At 38.8% G+C, this 20,784-nt stretch overlaps 1 protein-coding gene across 3 annotated transcripts; it reads right to left on the bottom strand.

Moving 5' to 3' along the window:
- Positions 1-598: 598 nt before the first annotated feature.
- Ist1 (IST1-like protein) lies at positions 599-20,725 on the bottom strand. Of its 3 annotated transcripts, XM_045729017.2 has the most exons (9): positions 20,435-20,725; positions 14,998-15,122; positions 14,585-14,717; positions 13,499-13,642; positions 13,094-13,279; positions 8,382-9,164; positions 5,964-6,122; positions 4,397-4,600; positions 599-1,948 (listed from the first exon to the last, which is right to left on the bottom strand). In XM_045729017.2, the coding sequence occupies exons 1-9, from the start codon at positions 20,576-20,578 to the stop codon at positions 1,757-1,759; spliced, it is 2,070 nt and encodes a 689-aa protein (XP_045584973.1). In that variant the 5' UTR covers positions 20,579-20,725; the 3' UTR covers positions 599-1,756. The 3 variants fall into 3 exon arrangements, with proteins under 3 accessions (XP_045584973.1, XP_045584974.1, XP_045584976.1); XM_045729018.2 differs by lacking the exon at positions 4,397-4,600; XM_045729020.2 differs by lacking the exon at positions 8,382-9,164.
- Positions 20,726-20,784: the final 59 nt, after the last annotated feature.

The following is a 20,784-nucleotide window of genomic DNA, read 5'->3' as shown; positions in this document are numbered from 1 at the left end:
CATTTATTGATTTTATAATAGCAATAAACATGACAATTTGCATAATTTTGGGGGGGAACTTTGACTATTTGTATTAGGAAAACTAAAGATGTTTTGGAAACTCCCAAACTTCAGATCCTTTATTATATGCTAATGTGTCAGAAAAGTGTCATTGAATGATTATACAGTATCTGAAAAGGTGAAAGGTTTGAACTCACTTGAAAATATGTAATTTTCATAAAAAAAAAAAAAAAAAAAAATCTCCCTTTCTATTTAGGCTGCAGTACTGAAACTTGGAACAATTGCAGCCCTTTTCATATACAACTAGTTAAAAAATATTGGTTGACATTGAACAACTTTTCCAAAACCATTCAAATGCGCCCTTAAGCTGGTTTTGAATCTGGCCACTAGACCTCACTTCTCTAACATATGAAGGTGATAGGAAAGGCTAAAATTTAAGTGTTATGTCAAGTCCATATGCAAAGGCATCCCTCAAGATGTCACAGACCACATAAAAAAAAAGACCACACTGCATAATTCGGCATCTTTGGTAAAAATACATTAATGTTGAAAAGATGTGAAAATAATTTTTGTACATAAGGGTATTATAAAAAAATAATTCAACATTAAACTTTGTTTATTTTTAACAAGGCACATGTTAAACAACATTGAAGCAATCATATACAAATAATTAGTGGCAATATAAATTTAATATTTTCTAAAATTTCATTTTAATCCTGTTGCAATCAGGTAATATTATATTTGCAGGTTAATTTATATATAGATTTTTTTAATTGAAGATTAAATCTGGAAATACTTCATTAGAATGTTTCATATAATAGAGAAAATTGGCAGGTGCACTCATTAGGAGCAAATCTTGCTGCAAGGTTCCCACCCAGACAATTTAAATAACAAAAGTGATTATTTTAAATGGAGCATGGGCAAAATTAAGCTATAGATAGGGCAAGGACATTCTATAAAGTTCAGATCCACCCCACATATATGTGTGTAATTAATTAATTTATATATATATATAACAGCCATCTATTTACATGAGAACTGTGTTCCTATGAAAACAAAAACTGCAAATCAAACAAAGGTTTGAGAGTATGGGAAAAATAGGGTTAAGTTTCAATCTTCCATAATTCCATTTTCCTCAATCTACTTAATTATTTTTTTAACATTATTCAATACTCCCTGCATTGCACATAATACATAATGAAATCCACAGAATGCTTGGAAAGTGAAAGGAGGAAAGCATATAATAAAGTTTTTAATGTACAAGAATTGCAGCCCATCAAAACCCAACCTGTGGGTCATCTGATGATCAGTGCTGAACTCTGTGTAAGACAAAGTATTGCCTATACTTCTCAAAACTTTTATCCAAAGTGAATAGCCACACTATCTTAAAATACATTATCCAATTCTATACTGTAAAAAAAAAAAAAAAACAGGCTGCCTATATACAGCAGTCTATAATCTCGGTTTCTTATCAGTTAAACCAAGATTTTTCTGTACAGCATGCTATGCGTAATCAATATGCAGTACGGTATATTCTATTAAACTAGAAATCTCATTCTTTGAATAATAATTATGCACTAAAATTATTAAGCAGTTAAATTAGTATGCAACTAGACTTGTTTTGTATTAGGTAACTTGTACAAGAATTTAAATCCGGCAAAGCTGTATTAGTATTTGCTCAAAGTAATAGTGCACATAATTATACCCTTCTTGAATCATTTACAACTCTGGTATAAACATAAATACAGTACTGTATCTACTTTTTCTTCTTCAAATCCTCAAATCTCTTGGTTAAGTCATCAAAGTCAATATCATCCTTGGTCTCGGTAGGATCGGAGAATGTTGCAGACCCTGGGAGGTCTGGAACACTTGGCAGGTCGGGAAGTGCAAAGTCTACATTGCCTTCTCCAAATTTTGAGCGTGGAGCTGGTTTTGGTTGGTCCCCATCCTGTAAGGCCAAGCAAAAGATATTAAAAGAATTATTCATATGAAAACAAGACAATACTTGACATATGTATTATACCACTGCATATTACAATCTTTAATAAATAGAATGAAGTAATTAAGGAAAAATCATTTTAAATTTGTTAGTCAGTAATTAGGTTACCAAAATAATTAAATGAATTAAGCAATCAAATAAGTTTTTGGATTTGTATCTAAGTATCTGAAGATAAAGTACCTAGATACAGCAGACTGTAGGTGTAATAGAATGAGTAGGTGGGAGTGTGGGGTTTGTTATGGTAATGTGGTTGAGGTAATTACCTAAATATACAGTAGTTACAGGATGAGAGCTATGCTTGTGGTGTCCCATTATTCTTTATCATACGATGTCTTGAAAGTACTGACAGATTCCCTGTCTCTGCCCTCCTCTAAGATAATTTCTCCATAGCCAAAGCAAAATAAAAGCCAGGTTATACTCAATAAGAGTGGCACAAACATGAAGCATAAATTAAACAGCAATAAAGCAATGGCCCCCATGAGAAACAAACATTCCAGGGATAGCCAAGACCACTTGGCTAAAAGCATGGAGCAGAGGCCAGGCTCAATCCAAGCCGTGCGTCCGAACAGTTACTAAGCGAGTGAGGGAGGCGTGTAGCTGGTTGTATCCTTGAAGATCTGGGTTGCCATCTGGTAGCAGTTGGGCACATCGTGAACAGGGTAGTTCCCCAGCGGCAACAGTCGTTTGTCTTGTTTACCTCAGGATTAATATTTTTTTTAAGCAGTTGCTTGTTTTGCAGTGTATTTCTGGTGAACTTTTTCTTGGTTTTGGACCAATAAATCTGATCCCCAGGCTCATCTTCTCTTGACTTCAGAGAGAAAGCTAGATTCTGGTCGTGGCTCCTGGTTGGCTATGGTTCGTCTTAAAGAGGCCTGATGTGATTTCATAATGCTTGGTAGCCCCTGTCCTTGAGCTCAGAAGCTACTGAGGGAACCCTCCCAGAAAGTGCAATTATAAGGCAGTAAATTATCACAAATACAAATAAATTTAAAGCTGGAAGTTGGATATAAAAACGATTTCAAGTCACAGCACAGAATAGGTCTAAAGATATTAATGGGGAGAAATGCAAGATATTTGTAGGAAAGCTAGATCTGGGGCCAGATTCACGAAGTAATTATGCAAGCACTTATGAACCAGTACATTTCTTCTTAATCTTTGGCAGCTTTGTTTACAATTATTAAACAGTTAAGGAGCTCCGAAGCACCAGGAGGCTGTTTATAACAACAACAACAGTTGATGGGCAAGTTTTCATGCTTGTAAACTGTTTAATAAATGTAACCAAAGCCGTCAAAGATTGAGGAAAGATGTACACGTTCGTAAGTACTTGCGTAACTGCTTCGTGAATCTGGCCCCTGGCTACTAGCACTAAATATTTAGCAGTGAATAAAATTAAAAGCTAGACATTACTGGAACAAATTGCACAGCAAAGAAATTTTCATGTTGAACTTATTTAACATATTCTTTATCCCGAACTGGTAAGTAGTTGGTTAAAACCTTGAAACAATTGGAGAAAATTCTCAAAACAAAGATGTAGTTTTATTAATGTTCTTGACAACAGTCCACTAACCCTCACAGGGTGGATATAGGGTCTACTCACAGGATGGGTATGGGATCCATTCATAGGATGGCTATTGGATGCATAATAAACAAAAATTAAATCAAATGCTGCTGAACTACAATAAGACCAAGCTTTATAGAAGCAATATTTATCAAGCATATGACTTAAGGGCATTTTAGGACTCGGTGCCTAAAGAGAGAGGTATACGTTGCTGAATTACTCTTCAGTGTCAATATTAACCATGTAATTGACCTTGAAAACAGTAATGCATTGATATCTTGTTAACAGAAAAAAAAAAGAATGTATGCAATAATAGAGCTTGCAATCCTATGATGGCTCTGTTAGGTTGGCAAAGAAATCAAAGGAATATCAGTTACTACAATATTAAGTAATGTATACGACAAAGAGGATGGGGTCGTGAGGGAAGGTAAGATAAGGGTGTAAAACTAGTGTTTTGGCCTAATATGAGTAATCTAGCAAAGGGATAAGGATGGACCCACCTTGAATTTCATTAGCTTGATGCAGATGCAAAGATCTTCCAATATTCTTGCTTCCTACTCGAATAACTTGTCTAGCTATTTATTAACCTGTATAGCCAATCAGGCATTTTTTATAACTGGACAAGAAATGAGGAAGAAAAGACATTTCAAAAGATTAAGCTGATGATAGCAAAAAATGTAATTGCTACGAGATGAATGATAAATGCCACACAAATATAAAAGTAAGCCTTAAATAATCAGTAATTGTTAAATGATGACAAGAACATTAAATTTATTGGTTATTAGAAGCAAATATACTTAAATCAAGCAAGTCAATTTATGCATAAAAATGCTAGCTACCTTAAGATTGCCAGCACCAGAGCTAACGTCAGGCGGGAACTGTGGGCGAGTAGGTTGACCACCGATGGGCATACTGGGGTATGGTGCATTAGGAACAGGGCCCACGTTGCTCGAGTGGCCCGAGGGCAAAAAAGAGGAATATTCAGGAGGGGGCGAGTTGTCTGTCCCCATCAGCTCATCCCATTGGCAACTCCCACTTACATTCTACAAGAAACAGGGTGCAATCATGGCATGCTGGTGTTGCAAGGTGCTTCACAAGAAATCTGTATAGTACCGACTTTATCCACCAGTCAATTAACTAATTACTGGAATATAGTTATTAGCTGTTCATGAGTTGACATAATAAAATGTACCTTTTCCACCGAGAAGCTATATAGCAAAGATGGTATTCTGAAACAAAATGTGACAAAATTTATTATAAAAAAAGAATTACAGTACAGTTTATTATTGTAGCAACAATAAATGCTTTCAAAATTCTATGAGAAATATGACGTATGTTATTTGCAGTTAAATTTTCATTACATAAGACTCCCGGGGCCAGATTCACGAAGAAGTTACCCATGTACTTACAAACCTGTACATCCTTTCTCAATCTTTGGCAGCTTTGTTTACAATTATTAAACAGTTAATGAGCTTCAAAGCACCAGGAGCCTGTTTATAACAACAGTTAATTGGGAAGTTTTCATGGTTGTAAACTGTTTAATAAATGTAACCAAAGCCGTCAAAGATTGAGGAAAGGCATACATGTTCGTAAGTACTTGCATAACTACTTTATAAATCTGGCCCCAGGGTACTATATTCTAATGTTAACAAGTGTAGCAAGGCCTAAGAAAAAGTACAAAATTTATACGAGTGAGCATAATCTTTAAATTGTTTTATGGTGGGTGGGTGAGGAAATATTTTTCCTTGTCCACTTATTTTTATTTTTGTTCTCACTCTTTAAGCAAAAGCATCTAGATAACTAACAGGTTCTAGTGCCATGCTGTTTGATATGATGTGCTTGAGTGTATTAACATCTAGAGTAAAACTGATGGTGGATATGCAGGTACTAGTTATGTCATGCTAGGTGCATAACTTCAGTGATTAAATGTACACTTTTACTACAACATTTATGCAAGCATATTCCAGTGCATTTAAGCTGCTCTCAGAATGCTCCATCATTAAGTCTCAATAAACAGTGCTGGTAGCACTCAATGGTTGAAAGAACTAAAATAACTAGCAAACTTCTGTTACTAGTTATTCGTGACCAACGATGATAGAGCAGCCAAGATTATGAAAATAAGACGTACATAAACCAAAAAACAAAGCTTCCACAAATTTATATTTTGTAACTCTCAACATTAAACTAGTATGAATAGAGGCCATTTTTGCAATGAATTATCATAACTTGTTTTCCATTAGCTAATGTTTGATACATGGAACATCCCCATGTGATTAATCAAAGAATTACAGTACTGCATGAAAATAAAATAAGAAGCCAGAAAACAAATATAAAAAAACCTCTCACTTCAAGCTCATGTTGGAAGTGACAAAAAAGTTGACGCAGCAGAACACAAACTCTCCTTACCTGCATATTGTTACTGATCTTCTCCGGCAGCGTGTCAGCCGACATGTCAGGTGGAGGGGGACCACTCGGTGGGATATTATAGCCCCCCATACCCCCACTAGGATATAATGGCTGCCCGGGCACATTGGGAAGATTCAGCTCTATACCTCCCACAGAGCCCTGAAAATGGCAAAAGTAATTTCTTGTCAAACAAAAAACTGAACCTTAATGTACCTTAATGTAATACTGTACTTCATTAGCATGATATCCTAAGTTACCATATATTCTTCTTTTATACTATTTTACTGTAATTTTACTCAATATGAAAGTAAAGATAAAATATTTGATTAAATGCTAGATTTCTGTTTTGTTCTTTGAAAAAGCAAATCCAATTATTACAATAATTAGACAGGAGTTAAACTGCTAACATATTAAATTACATACTGGGTAGTTTGCACTTAAAAATATGGCTTTGAGTGAATACTAAAATCCACTTTTTAAATTAGCAAGAGTCATTCCATTGCTCCCCTATGATAAGTTCTGCTGCAGTCTCTGGACAAGAATTATGTCTGGCAGGTGAAATTTTATGCATCATACCACAGGAAACTTTCCAAATGGTCTCTGCAGGGTCAAAAAAGATGATACGCCATTGATAATAAACTTAATCCATCTTAGAATGACCAGAAGGTAGAATACATCTAAACTCAAAAGCAGTGTTAAAAGAACTATGCTTTGGGCTCTAACTACATACTGCCTGTTCAGTAACCTAGAACCATTGCCTACCGACAGATGGCAGCATGCCATGCACAACGTGATCCTCAGGTCACTTCAACAAAACCTAAACAGCACCAAACAAGGAAAAACTAGGGACAAATGAGTGGATCATGGTCATTAAAGGGCTTTTCATGTCTTGGATAAGGCAGCCAGTCCTCAACCAGCTACTGGTCAAAGGCCTAAAACAAAAACTACAACTACATTATTTGATAAAACTAAACTAACAAAAGCTGGAAGATATCTAAAAACAAACACAACAGTATAAATATAAATAAGAAATCGAGTTCATCCATATTTGAGTGCACAATTATGCACAAGCAAGCACAAGAAAAGAGTACACAAGTATTTTTACACTAATGGGTAAAGTTACTACCGGGTACATGATATCACTAGTTTTGTCCTGTAATTGTCTGTGCATGAGTCAAGGAGAAATACTAATGCGCTGTTCAGAAAGGTCACATTAAAAATGACTCATATGTATCACTAACTTCAAACAACTGCTAAATTAGTTCATTATTTTTAAAATAACATTTACTCACGTAGGTTCTGTTGGACATTTAAAGGAAATCTTACATACGCTTTGAATACAGAACACTTCTCCAGTCTGCACATCAATCATTTACTCAACATGCCCAAACCATCTTGGTATACACACTATTCAATCTTTTTATTGACCTTTGCACTATATATCTCAACATGATTTTTATAATTCCTTACTCTTTTTTTCTAAAAACTCCATATGCTTCTCACTGTCCATTTCTACTGTCTTAATACTTTATTTTTCTCAAGTTTCTACTGCACTATTGTCTCTCGTCCATACTTCAGCGTAGCACTGCTACTTTTTCATGCAGTCATCTGGCTGTATCTCTTCCTATCGTTTTTAATGACCAGGTCTTTCAATGCCCCTGGCACTTTCATTCCCCAACTCACTCTACCTTCAACTTTGCAAGCACATCTTTTGTCAGCCACACATCCTGTGGGTATTTACACTTGTCAACCACTTCCAGCACTATGCCACTCATGCTAACTTCATGAAGTATACTTTTTTGTCTGCCGCTGTAACTTTACTTTTGTCTACGGTCATTTTTAACCTTTTTATTTTATGCACAACAAATCTTTCAACTAGTTTATGCCTAATCTTGATCATATTTTCACTCTGAAAAAGAGCTGATCATCTGCATACATCAAATTTTATATACAGTACTCTAATGAACAATTTCATACACAAAGCTTTCACCTCTAATATTTGCTCCTTGATCCCCCCCCCCAGGATCCCAACCGTATATATTAAACAACTAGGAGAACATCACAGAACTATGGCACCTGTAATAACATTAAACCAATCAATCAATACTCCATTAACTCTTATACTGTATATGAATTCTTCACGGTAAATATCAATATATGATAAAATGTTTAAAATCTAACACCTTATTTATACAAAAGATATGAAGTATAATTCTGGAGGGTGGTAAAAATATAAGACAGACTGCAGAATAAAAAATATCCACTAGCTATTCTTGGACTTGTGTAAAATCTGAAAAATTCAACTACTAAAAACAAATGTCAAATACAACATTTTAAAAATTGAAGAAATAACAAGCCATTTTTTATTTGTAATTTTTTTTACAGTACCATTTGAAGGCTGTTGTTAAGAGCACCTGCCTTGGGGTTAACGAGCACACAGCTGTGACGACTGTGTCCAATAGGTGGCAGAAGGACTGGTTTCTCATACCCATCAGGGTTATCTGTCAGAACCAAGTCAATGATGGAGTTCATATGTGTAGGCTCTTGCACTAGGTTTGTCATTCCTAGACTTGCACAAAGCCGACCCTGGTGTAGGTTATTAAAGTCGCCTGCAATAGCAATTGTGATGGTTGGGGTGTGAAAGCGAATATCTAATACCGCGTTAACAATCTGATCTATTAACAGAGGTCCAGTGGCTGCACGTGGAGGATGGTACAATCCACAAATGATGAGTCTGTCATCTACATTTACCCAAACGCACTCTAGTTCAGGAGGAGCTTTTAGTTGAACCTCACTCGATCTTAAACTTTCATGAACATAAACTGCCACACCTCCACCTCGACCTTCCCGATCATCATTGAACATCTTGTATTTATCTAGGTTATATTGACTTGCTGGTCGTGTATCAGAAAACCATGTTTCACTAACTACCACAATGTCTGGTTGGTGCCGACTCACAACTGCAGTAAATTCATCAAAACAATTAGTGAGAGACTGTGGGTTGGTAACTAAAATAGAAAATAATCTGGGCACACGCTTGACACATGTTCCTGAAATGCACACAACTGGCGTAGGTTGTAATATTGACGTGGGCTGCCACAGTGAAGTCGGCTGCTCGGAAGACCCTGGATGGGGCACTGGCTGTAGATCCCCAACCGGAGACATGGGTCCCAATTTTGTTATTTGAGAGGGAAACGGCACCTGGTACAGAGCATTTTAATCTTCAATATTTTCTTCTCAGTCTAGCTCATAATTAGTCCTTATTTCTTTCTGGTGATCATATACTATAAATTGTTCTGGCTGATAAACTTTTATTTCACTTCAAATATTTGTATATTGCAACACTAGATTCAAGTTCTACATACAAATATATATCATGTAGTTCATTTCCTTATAACTAAGACATATTTATTACCATGCAGTACATGTGTGAAACCATGTGCTATGTGTGAAGCCCAATTATCATTATCACTTGTATAGTGCACCGCAACACTCACACAGCTGGCAGCTTGAAAAGAACACAGCCAATTCACAAGAGGAAATTAGTAAAAATAAAGCAAGCAGACACCACTATTTTTCATCAAATTAAAGCATGATACAGTACAGGATAAGCAGTTACTTTCACTTCTCTTATCATCACTTGCTTCTCACTCCTAAATCCTTGATATAATTGATGAATGACATGGATTAGTATTTTTATCTTTACTAACGTGTTTTTCAGCTTTATCCTTGTCCATTTTCTACAGATACACAGTATTACAAATATGACTAGGATGCAGGACCAGCTGTTGCAGTCTTGATGGTCACCAGGTCAAACCTAAACCACGAAGACAGACACACACCCAGACAAACACACACCTAGACAAACCCACACATATATTCTAGATATGAGAGCACCCAATAGGCACAGGAATCTGTACACCAGTTGAGTGACAATTTAGAGGTGGGACCAAAGAGCCATAGCTCAACCCCTGCAAGCACAACTAGGCAAGTACACATATGCACAAAAAGATGTCAAGGCATGCTACAAAATGGCTTCTAGAACTGAAAAGTTATGAAGACGTTAGAGGCATTTATTATGGCAAAACTAGAAAATAAAAGAAAGAGGCAATATGATCACTATAGTACCTGTACAGTAATTACACAGTAATAGCAGGAATTGACCAAATTAAGAAGGAGAAATTTCTGAGACTGGCAACTTCAAGAACAAGAGGTCATAGATATTCAAGCTAAGGAAACAAAGGTGCTGAAAAAGTACATTAGAAAGCTTTCTTTTGTAAATAGTGCGTTAGACAGTTGGAAAAAGTTAAGTAAGAAAGTGGTGAAGGCCAAAAATGTCTGTAGTTTCAAAGCATTACATGACAAAAAGAAAAAAAAAGAGTACTGGGAAGGCGGGACACTGTGAGCATAGCTCTCATCCTGTAACTACACTCAAGTAATTACTCTTAGATAATTAAACACACTCAACATTTAAAAAATCCAGTAAAGCATCATGCCTAGTCTCTGAAATGAGTTCCAGTGGCTTTTTTCCATTTTGAAAACATTAATTATTAAAATGGTTAAAAGTTTAACAAAGTTAAACTTTTGACCATTTTAACCAAAGTTTAAGTAGCCAGCTATAGGACTTGCACAATACAATACCCACGAGCATCAGCACCATGGTCAGAGCAGGAAAGGATAGACCCAAACTCCAGAATGGCCAGAAAGGAGAAGGGTACCCACAAACAGGCATGATGGACTCTGCCCAACAGCCAGAAAGATGCCCACCAAAGTCATGCAATGTAAACATGACCAGAGGACAGGTGAAGGAGAATATCATGAACGGAGAGCAATGGCACCCAATCGATGTAACTCGGGAAAAACAACCAAGTAGTACCCATAGGGACCCAAAGTTTCATAATTTCAAGGTCAACTGTACTGTACCAGTATTAACTATCTTTACATTAACTTTTTAATTCTTTACACCTTTATGATTGTCTTATCTTTTTTTTTCTTTATTTGCATATGCCTGTTAAGTAACTCATATCATTTTTAACACATACCAGTACTTGTTTCTGAGAGTAATCAAGTGGAGACTTTTCTCTTTTGTGACAGCTTTAACAGAATTGTTACAATCTTAAATGCTGGGTGACTGGAGCCTTTAATGGTAGACAGGAAATGAGGCACATACTTCCTTCAAGAAGTAAGAGAACAAGATACAAAAAGATATACTGTACCAGTAGTTACATTAATATTCCAGCAACTATTTTATTTAAACATATCATATTATAGTACAACTATTCTGCAGTATTTAAACAAGTTTTAGAGACACAGCATTTTATTATTTTGCTCCACCAATACATTTTAACCAAATATAAAAACTACTACAGTGTCACCACACAAGATAAGAGATACAAATAAATTATATTGTGCAGTAAAGCAAAATATGCATTAAAAATAAACTGTTTCCATTATAAAGTCAAAATAATTCCAGTGAAGACATGACCTGAACATGTTTTACACACAACACAAAAACAACAATACAAGCTCCCTGACTAGAAGAAACACTGGACATATTATACTAACCCAAATAAACAGCAAACTCATTTTGACCACAAATACTTTACAGATGATACTGTTATCTATACCAGTTGAGTCTAGGAGCTCTAATCCTGTAACTACACCTAAGTAATTATATACAGTTGTGCTCCCTAAGCTCTCACACATGCAGACTCCTTACTCACACACCACCACATATTCTCTGAAAAATGTAGCAACTAGGAAAGATGTGCCATCTTTTTTCATGAAACGGCAAAGGAGTTTCAACCAAACCCAGCCCACCGGGAGATACATGATACAGGTGAATTTAATGCAGCCCAGGAGCATCTGAAGCACCCAATGGGACAGTAGACATCTTTCAAGGAACAATTGAAGATTGTAAGAAAGCAGACTCTACGAGATTTCTGGATGGAAAAATACCCTGACAGACTGTCCAAAACCAACCCCAATCACTGAAGACACAAAGAAGTAACTAGCAGGGACATTGACATGTTCACAAAGAACCATATTTTGGGCCAGCAAGCGAGACAGATGACCGAGAGCCAAAAACAAGCAGTTATTTAGGTAAGCCATGACACAAACTGCTAGGAATCAAAGCTCCTAAAGCACCACTTGGGTAAGCTTGGAGAACATTGTGGATGCTAGATTGAACCTGAAACATAGCCCAAAAGACATAAGAGGTGTGTCAGACCTAAAGCTTTAGCCAACCACTGAAACATGGATAAATATACAAACATGCTATTAAATGTCCTCAAGATTCACAAAAATAGACAATGATGGACCTAAAATCAACTGGCAAGCCTGACATCTGGAAAGAAGGAAACAGGGTGCAAACGTTAATTTCTAACACATCTAGGATCACTTGGGACCAGGGAGTGTCTTTATATGTCCTGAAAGGGATGAAATAAAATCTGTGTGGAAGATGTCATGGCTATCACATCCCACCTAACAATGTGGATGTGAGCATGGTGTAGATGGTTGCACAGTACACAAAGACGCCCAAGAAAGAAAGAGAACAAAGCCCACCAAAATCCATGAGTGACAACATTACCCTGGTAATCCCTGGTTCAAGCTTGCCTGAAGCTTATCATGACATGACATGGAGAGGGTGATGGTGATGTTGCTATCTGGTGGTGGTCAACATGAGTGGCTAGCTCACTGGTAGTCAGCAGAGAAATTGGCTGTCTTTGCAATTTGCAATTCTAATTACCTCCAACAGAGAGTCAATGGGTATGGTTCACTATTGTTTTATAGCGAGTGGTGTTGAATTGAACACACACACACTCTTCCTTCACTACTAAATATGGTAATACTTTTTCAAACATTCCTTGACACAGTGGGGCACAGGCCAACAAAAATCTGGCATGTGCAGTGTCCTGGTGAACCCAGGCCTTGGCTTAGGGTTGTGATGAAAGGGGACTTAGAAAACATGACAAAACCATAACATGTCCTTTCTGGGAACACACATTAAATGATACATCTGACTAATGAAGGAAAATCAAGAGGTGAAATTTTAAGTGGATGTAAGCCATGAAAATTTTAATTGTAGACCTACTGGTGAAAGAAGACCTCCAGTTGTTGAGCAAACTCACCGGAGATGGATAAGCAAAAGGTTGCGGTGCCATGGGCTGTTGGGGGTAGCCTATAAATCCTGTTGGAGGGATGTTCATACCACCGTAACCACCACCTCCGCCACCCGTTGCACCGTCATTACCCAGGTTATTCTTTTCGTCCAAGCTAATAAGTGGGTCTTTTCCCCATTCCTCCTCTCTCATCACCTGAACACAGAATGCAAATATTTTTATAAATAAAAAATTATATTTTTTTAAATAACTGAACAGCTTTGTACTCACTACTGTAGCACTCTTTTGAGCCTTATCTACCTTTTGGATAACAAATTTACAGGGATATTTATCTATAATGTATGCATTTCTAAATACTCCCCTATTCTATTTGTTGGATATAATTTCTTGAAACCAGACAAATGCATCACATACCTGAGGATCAGGGTTATACTCCACATTATAGTTTTTGGCAATTTCTACCAAGTACTTCTCCACCAAAACTTTGGGTGGGGCCTGTACACTAAGCTTGTGGATTAGTCGTTCGCTTATTGTTGTCACCTGTTGTTCTCGACAAGCCTACAAGCACAAAGAAAGAGGACATTAACACAATGCATTCCCAGTTAATAAATGCTAATAGTATTAAATAGATTTCCCCCTAAAGTAATTTAAATATTTAATTACATATGTTTAAATTGGAAAGATACCCAGGTCATAATATCTCAGGATACAAATAATGTGATATAATGAGTATAGGGGTTGAATGAAAACAATCTTTTTGCCTGAGCTTGGAGCCATCAGCTTCCTCTGTATGTGATTATATTCCTAGATAATGATGTGTGAAATGATGATGCCATTGCAGCTTTCTTTGCAATTATGTTTATGGCTAGTATGGATTTTGGCAATTTTATAGGGTGTTGGCCACTTATTAATTATTGGATGTTTGAATATTGAACTATAACATTGTAACTATGGTGTGCAAAACTATAATTTAAAAAAAAAAAGTCTAAAATGGAGGAGCTTAGCATGGTTACAAAGAAAATTGGTGGAGCCACTAATGATTACAAGCAAAGATATAAGGGATTTTTAATAGCAGTTAAAAATACTGCAGTCTGAGTGCATAAAACTTCACTATTGAGATTTTGGCACCATGATCGCATTCTAGAAGTATGATTCAGCTCTGGGTGCAGAATATTTTTTTTTTTAAATATGGGAATAAAAGTTACCTACTGCTATAGTTGTTTTGCAAACTCATGTTTGCTGATTGATGTACCCAATACTGCAACACCATTATTATACAATTTAATTACAAAATTGTGCTCCAAGAAACTGGATATGTAAATAGTACTAGGCTAAGTAAAACCAAATTCTTTAAGAGCAAATATAAGTAATTCCTTCTTAGGTCATTTACCTGACATTAAAGATTGAATAACCTCAGGAGGATACCTGCTTGATGAATGGTTGATACCTGCTTGATGAATGGTTGATACCTGCTTGAGGAATGAATACTTGTATACTAACCTGACCATAGGGCTTCCCATACTTGAGAGTTAACTGATCAGCAATGAGCTTCAGTTCTGCAACATCTGTCTGAAGTCTCGGTGCAGCCCAGATGAGCGAGGAGATGGCCTCTGCAAGACCTTCATCAAGATCTCTGGTGATGAAATTCAAGTTCAATTAACCCTAATAAACCTAGCAAATCAAATACCCCTTACAATTTTTGCTTTCATTTATGCCTTACAAATTACATACAGCAATCTGAACCTGATTTCTTATTGAAGGGTCTGGGTAGGTGCAAAATTATAGATCTGAGGCAAAATTTACCATTTATTGTGAGGAATTTAGGAAGATGAATTCTCAACAATATGCTTTATCTATTCACTTAAGAAAAATATTTTTGCATTGAAAATGTATAAAATACTGTACTATCTCACTTCATTTGTTGGATAAGACCATAGCGAGCAAGGAGGAGATCACAGTACATCTCTGTAACCTCCATGGCCTCCACCAAGTAGTCTTCACGAATTATGTGCTCCACACGGATCTTCGCTCGCTCTATCTGAAATGATGATAGAAATTTTTGGTTACAGGATATGCAGCTTTATGTCCTATTCAAGAAATACCTTGAGATATACTGTCATATAAGCTAAAGACATACAGTACATAAATATACTTTGTACTGTACATTAATATATAAATAACAAGAGGTCTATCATAAAAGATATGGGAGAATACTATGGAAGATTATGTTACTCCTGCATATACAGTACAACCTGAAAATCCAGACTACAAGTGGTGGCTGTACAGCTAGTGGCTGTACAAAAATGTAAGAACTCTTGAATATATAAAGAAAAATCTAATCATCTTGTCTGTGGTGAGGCAGTCGACTATCTCCTACTCCCTTGCCTGTGGTGAGGTAGTCAACTATCTCCTACTCACCTTGCCTGTAGTGAGGTAGTCAACTATCTCCTACTCACCTGCCTGTGGTGAGGTAGTCAATTATCTCCTACTCACCTTGCCTGTGGTGAGGCAGTCAACTATCTCCTACTCACCTTGCCTGGGGTGAGGCAGTCAACTATCTCCTACTCACCTTGCCTTGTAACGGGGGGTGGGGGAAATAGCTCTATCTTGTCCATTATTCCACCCCCCAGTTAACTAACGAGGCCGGGGGAAACAGCTCTCTCTAGTCCGTTATCCCGTCCCCAGTTAGCTAACTATTCTAGAGCACCCTCCAGAGTTCCTAAGGCAACCTCTCTCGTTCAACACCTTGTAACCTAGGTATTTGACTACCTAGGTGCTAAGACTACAAGGCGCCGTCACTTGATCAGTTACCCGAAACTCTAGAGAGAACTCTAGAATACAGAATCATTGCCACAAACGTATAAGAGGAAACGAAAGGAAAGAAATGAAAAGTGAAGTAATTAGTGAGGGTTTGGGGTGAGAGGTAGGGAGGTGGGAGGGGCGAGGAGGGTCATTAGTTGAAAGTGAGAGTTTAGAGAGGGGTGGAGGGAGAGGTGTAGATAGGTAGAAGTAGAAGAGTAGATAGTAGAAGTAGAAGAGTAGATAGTAGAAGACGAAATGCTGCCACCATCCATTCATGATCATTACATACAAGACAAGGAATGGAACTTGCCTGTATCAAAATATTCTCAAAAGATGTTATTACCATGTATCAACTCCAAACATGTACTCATTAAATCATGAAACCAGTAATCACAGAGGCTTTCTCACCTCAACTCAAAAACTCTAAGGAACACAGTGAAAGACCATTTAAATAATAAATTCAACAATTATATTTTTCATGATAAGTATCATAACTTAAGCAATTCAATTAAAATGCTAACGATTAATATTCAAAGTGAGTCATCATCCAAGAATTCGAGAACCCTACAACTTGACTGCCCCTGATCATCACACAACATATGTAAACACGACCAAGTCACCTTAATGTTCACTCACCGAGGACTGAGTCTAAGTTGAATAGAGAGGGGGGGGGGGGGGGGTCTGTAGTTGACAGAGACTCCCGCCCTGCCGGCCGACAGCCTTCCTGGTAGGGCTGTCTTCTCTCTCTGCTGGCTCGTGTGCTGTTCTGTCTCGTTAATGCTTGATGCTCGATAGCTCTCCGAGTTTATATTGGGGAACCTAGTAGCTAACTCCGCCCACAAATAGATAGCCTCCGGCACTACCAAGCCACTCCTTAAACGTCGGCATGTTTGAAGGCTACCAGACTACAATTATCAGCTTAGCGGAAGCAAGGTGAAATTCTCATGATCTGACCTCAGGTCACTTGAGGTCATTAACGCTTTGAGGTGTGAGATCTCAGGCAGACAACTGGCGCCTCTCAGATCCTTGTCTGTGACTCATGTACTCTATGTATGTATTAACCTAAACCAAACACTTTTACAGTGTTACATCTCCCCTTCTCCCCGAAAATAAAGTTTTTGCAACACTGCTAAAGCAAGCTAGCTGTGTGCGACAACTTTATTAACGAAAAGAATACATCCTAGCTAAACAAATATACATCATCCTACTCTAAAAAATGAAATATGTAGACAGACGTCCATTGTCTCTGGCTGGGCGACGTCACTGCTTGGTCTTGTAGATAATCCTGTACCACATTTCTTCAACACAACTGCCTCCGTCGCTTCTCCGTCGTTAACGCACAACAACACTTGGTCAACCCGAAAGCCGTTACTACTTGAACTGAGCACAGGACCGTGGAATTCGGTTGTCCCAGCTGATCTGTAATTGGCCCTACGTCAGTCACCATGAGAGACGTATATTGGGGTTCTTCACAGCTATAGGGACTACAAGTTTCGAGACCTTCATATAGTTGCCAACAGTAGAAATCCCATCCTACTCTTCTTCCTCCCTGTTGCTCCAGCACGCCTCCTTCAGAGAGCTACTTCTGACAGCCACATCAAGTCCGCATGACACAGGAAGAATCACTCAACAGAGCAACATGCTTGCAGGAGGGGCGGCCAGTTAAGGCAAACGATCCTGTCTTGCAATTACGCTCCATGCAATGATGCTGACACCAGCAAGGGACACTAGGTATCATGTCTCAGCTTGTCTTATCTTCTTCTTTCTTCTCTCTTCTTTTTTCTCTCTTCTTTCTTCTCTCTTCTTTCTTCTCTCTTCCTCCTCCCATGGGTCTTTGACAAGCGACCTGGGGTCCATTGGGGTCCGTCCGTCCTGGGGTCCATCCTGGGTAGACCGATGTTGGTGGTACAGACTGGAGTCGTTGTTGTTCCTCTTCCATCTTTACTGGGTCGTCTGGGGTCGTCTGCAGAACGACCTGGGGTCCACTGGGTAGACCAATGTTGACCGACCGAGAGGGCTGCGTCTTGGGGTCCCCTGGGGTGGTGGTGGTGGTGGAGCCATGACCTCCAGGTAGTGGGCTGGTCGTGGTGGTGGTGATAAACGCCCCTGAGTGTGGTACACAGCAGCCGTCTCCCTCTTCTGTATATGCGTCGCGCCTCTCCTCTGGCTCCCACCTGTGAATTGAACATAAAGGCGACAATACCCGTGTTCCATGCTGTTGTGTGACCCTGTAGTTTGTATAGGGTTACACAGTTATATCATAACGCTCTCCTCCTGGCAACAACTACACTTCAAATTTTTTTTTTTTTTTTTATAATCCAATTAACTCTGAATGATATTGACTTGGTGGAACATAAAACAGTAACAGAGTAAAGTTAGAGAAGAGAGAATAAGGGCATCACTACTTTTAACTTGTCACACAAAAAAAAAAATCAACACTAATAGACAAACACTAGCCTCACTTAACTGTACCTTTCCTAATCTTAAGTACATAATTAACCATTACTCCCACCCTTAACCTACAGCCACCTACGTGACCCAGAGTGTCTCCCTAGCTTCTCCGCCGGTCAACAACCCCAAACTGTTGCCACCCCTGTGACCAGACTATCTAACGTCGAGCGTCCCCAACGTGAAGTCTACTGACATACTAAGGCTCCCCCTAGCATGCTGTACAAGACCAGTACACCTCGGGTTATTGCGTTCAAATGGAGTAAAACAGTCGATCGCAATAATCTGAGCAGAACCACTAAAAACTACTTAAAATCTATTTAAGAACTACACCTGCCACTCCCCACTGACCTGGAGACCAGCGGTGGCTGGGTGTCCCCGTGGGACATGCGAGGTCACCTGTCACACTCAGCTGACCTGCACTACCAACACCGCTAAGTTCCCAAATCGCCAAATCTTATTACTAACATAAATCACTACACACGCAAGTTCTGGTGAACATTCCCTGAATACCACAAAACTCACAAAATCACTAAACACAACACCAGAGAATCACCATCTCCTAGCCTGAAAAAACTCGCTAAATCGCGAAAGTAAAACACCTGCCAAGATCTCCCTGATAGCGCCTGAGCGGCAAAAAGACACGTGGGACTGAACAATGTTAAAAGAACACCAACTACCTACAACATTGTTCAACACCGCTGCCATCATTGTAACGGGGGGTGGGGGAAATAGCTCTATCTTGTCCATTATTCCACCCCCCCAGTTAACTAACGAGGCCGGGGGAAACAGCTCTCTCTAGTCCGTTATCCCGTCCCCAGTTAGCTAACTATTCTAGAGCACCCTCCAGAGTTCCTAAGGCAACCTCTCTCGTTCAACACCTTGTAACCTAGGTATTTGACTACCTAGGTGCTAAGACTACAAGGCGCCGTCACTTGATCAGTTACCCGAAACTCTAGAGAGAACTCTAGAATACAGAATCATTGCCACAAACGTATAAGAGGAAACGAAAGGAAAGAAATGAAAAGTGAAGTAATTAGTGAGGGTTTGGGGTGAGAGGTAGGGAGGTGGGAGGGGCGAGGAGGGTCATTAGTTGAAAGTGAGAGTTTAGAGAGGGGTGGAGGGAGAGGTGTAGATAGGTAGAAGTAGAAGAGTAGATAGTAGAAGTAGAAGAGTAGATAGTAGAAGACGAAATGCTGCCACCATCCATTCATGATCATTACATACAAGACAAGGAATGGAACTTGCCTGTATCAAAATATTCTCAAAAGATGTTATTACCATGTATCAACTCCAAACATGTACTCATTAAATCATGAAACCAGTAATCACAGAGGCTTTCTCACCTCAACTCAAAAACTCTAAGGAACACAGTGAAAGACCATTTAAATAATAAATTCAACAATTATATTTTTCATGATAAGTATCATAACTTAAGCAATTCAATTAAAATGCTAACGATTAATATTCAAAGTGAGTCATCATCCAAGAATTCGAGAACCCTACAACTTGACTGCCCCTGATCATCACACAACATATGTAAACACGACCAAGTCACCTTAATGTTCACTCACCGAGGACTGAGTCTAAGTTGAATAGAGAGGGGGGGGGGGGGGGTCTGTAGTTGACAGAGACTCCCGCCCTGCCGGCCGACAGCCTTCCTGGTAGGGCTGTCTTCTCTCTCTGCTGGCTCGTGTGCTGTTCTGTCTCGTTAATGCTTGATGCTCGATAGCTCTCCGAGTTTATATTGGGGAACCTAGTAGCTAACTCCGCCCACAAATAGATAGCCTCCGGCACTACCAAGCCACTCCTTAAACGTCGGCATGTTTGAAGGCTACCAGACTACAATTATCAGCTTAGCGGAAGCAAGGTGAAATTCTCATGATCTGACCTCAGGTCACTTGAGGTCATTAACGCTTTGAGGTGTGAGATCTCAGGCAGACAACTGGCGCCTCTCAGATCCTTGTCTGTGACTCATGTACTCTATGTATGTATTAACCTAAACCAAACACTTTTACAGTGTTACAGCCTGTGGTGAGGTAGTCGACTATCTCCTACTCACCTTACCTGTGGTGAGGCAGTCAACTATCTCCTACTCACCTTGCCTGTGGTGAGGTAGTCTGCTATCTCTTTCCTGGCCTTCTGAGCCAACTCTGTTTTCTTCTTCTCCAGCAACTTGAGCCTATTGATGGCAAGTCTCAGATTGGTCTTGAGTTTGTTATAGTTAGGTCCTGAGGCGAACATGGTTGCTTGAGCAGCTCCTCAACACAGTCCACCTCGCAATGTAGCTTTGAACAACGAGCAAAAGGCGACTGTCTGTGAGATATAAGTACTAACTCACAGACTCGTGACGATTGTTTACTGACTCACAGCTCGCTGCCGGGAAGTTTCAAGGTGGGCGCGTTCACCTGGGGCCCTACACTTCTTCCTGTCTTGGGAGTCATTTTATA

Source organism: Procambarus clarkii, chromosome 87 (assembly GCF_040958095.1).
Source record: "Procambarus clarkii isolate CNS0578487 chromosome 87, FALCON_Pclarkii_2.0, whole genome shotgun sequence".
In the NCBI taxonomy this organism is placed as follows: domain Eukaryota; kingdom Metazoa; phylum Arthropoda; class Malacostraca; order Decapoda; family Cambaridae; genus Procambarus; species Procambarus clarkii.
Note: the sequence above shows the minus strand (reverse complement) of the source record. Positions and strands in the feature narration are given on the sequence as shown.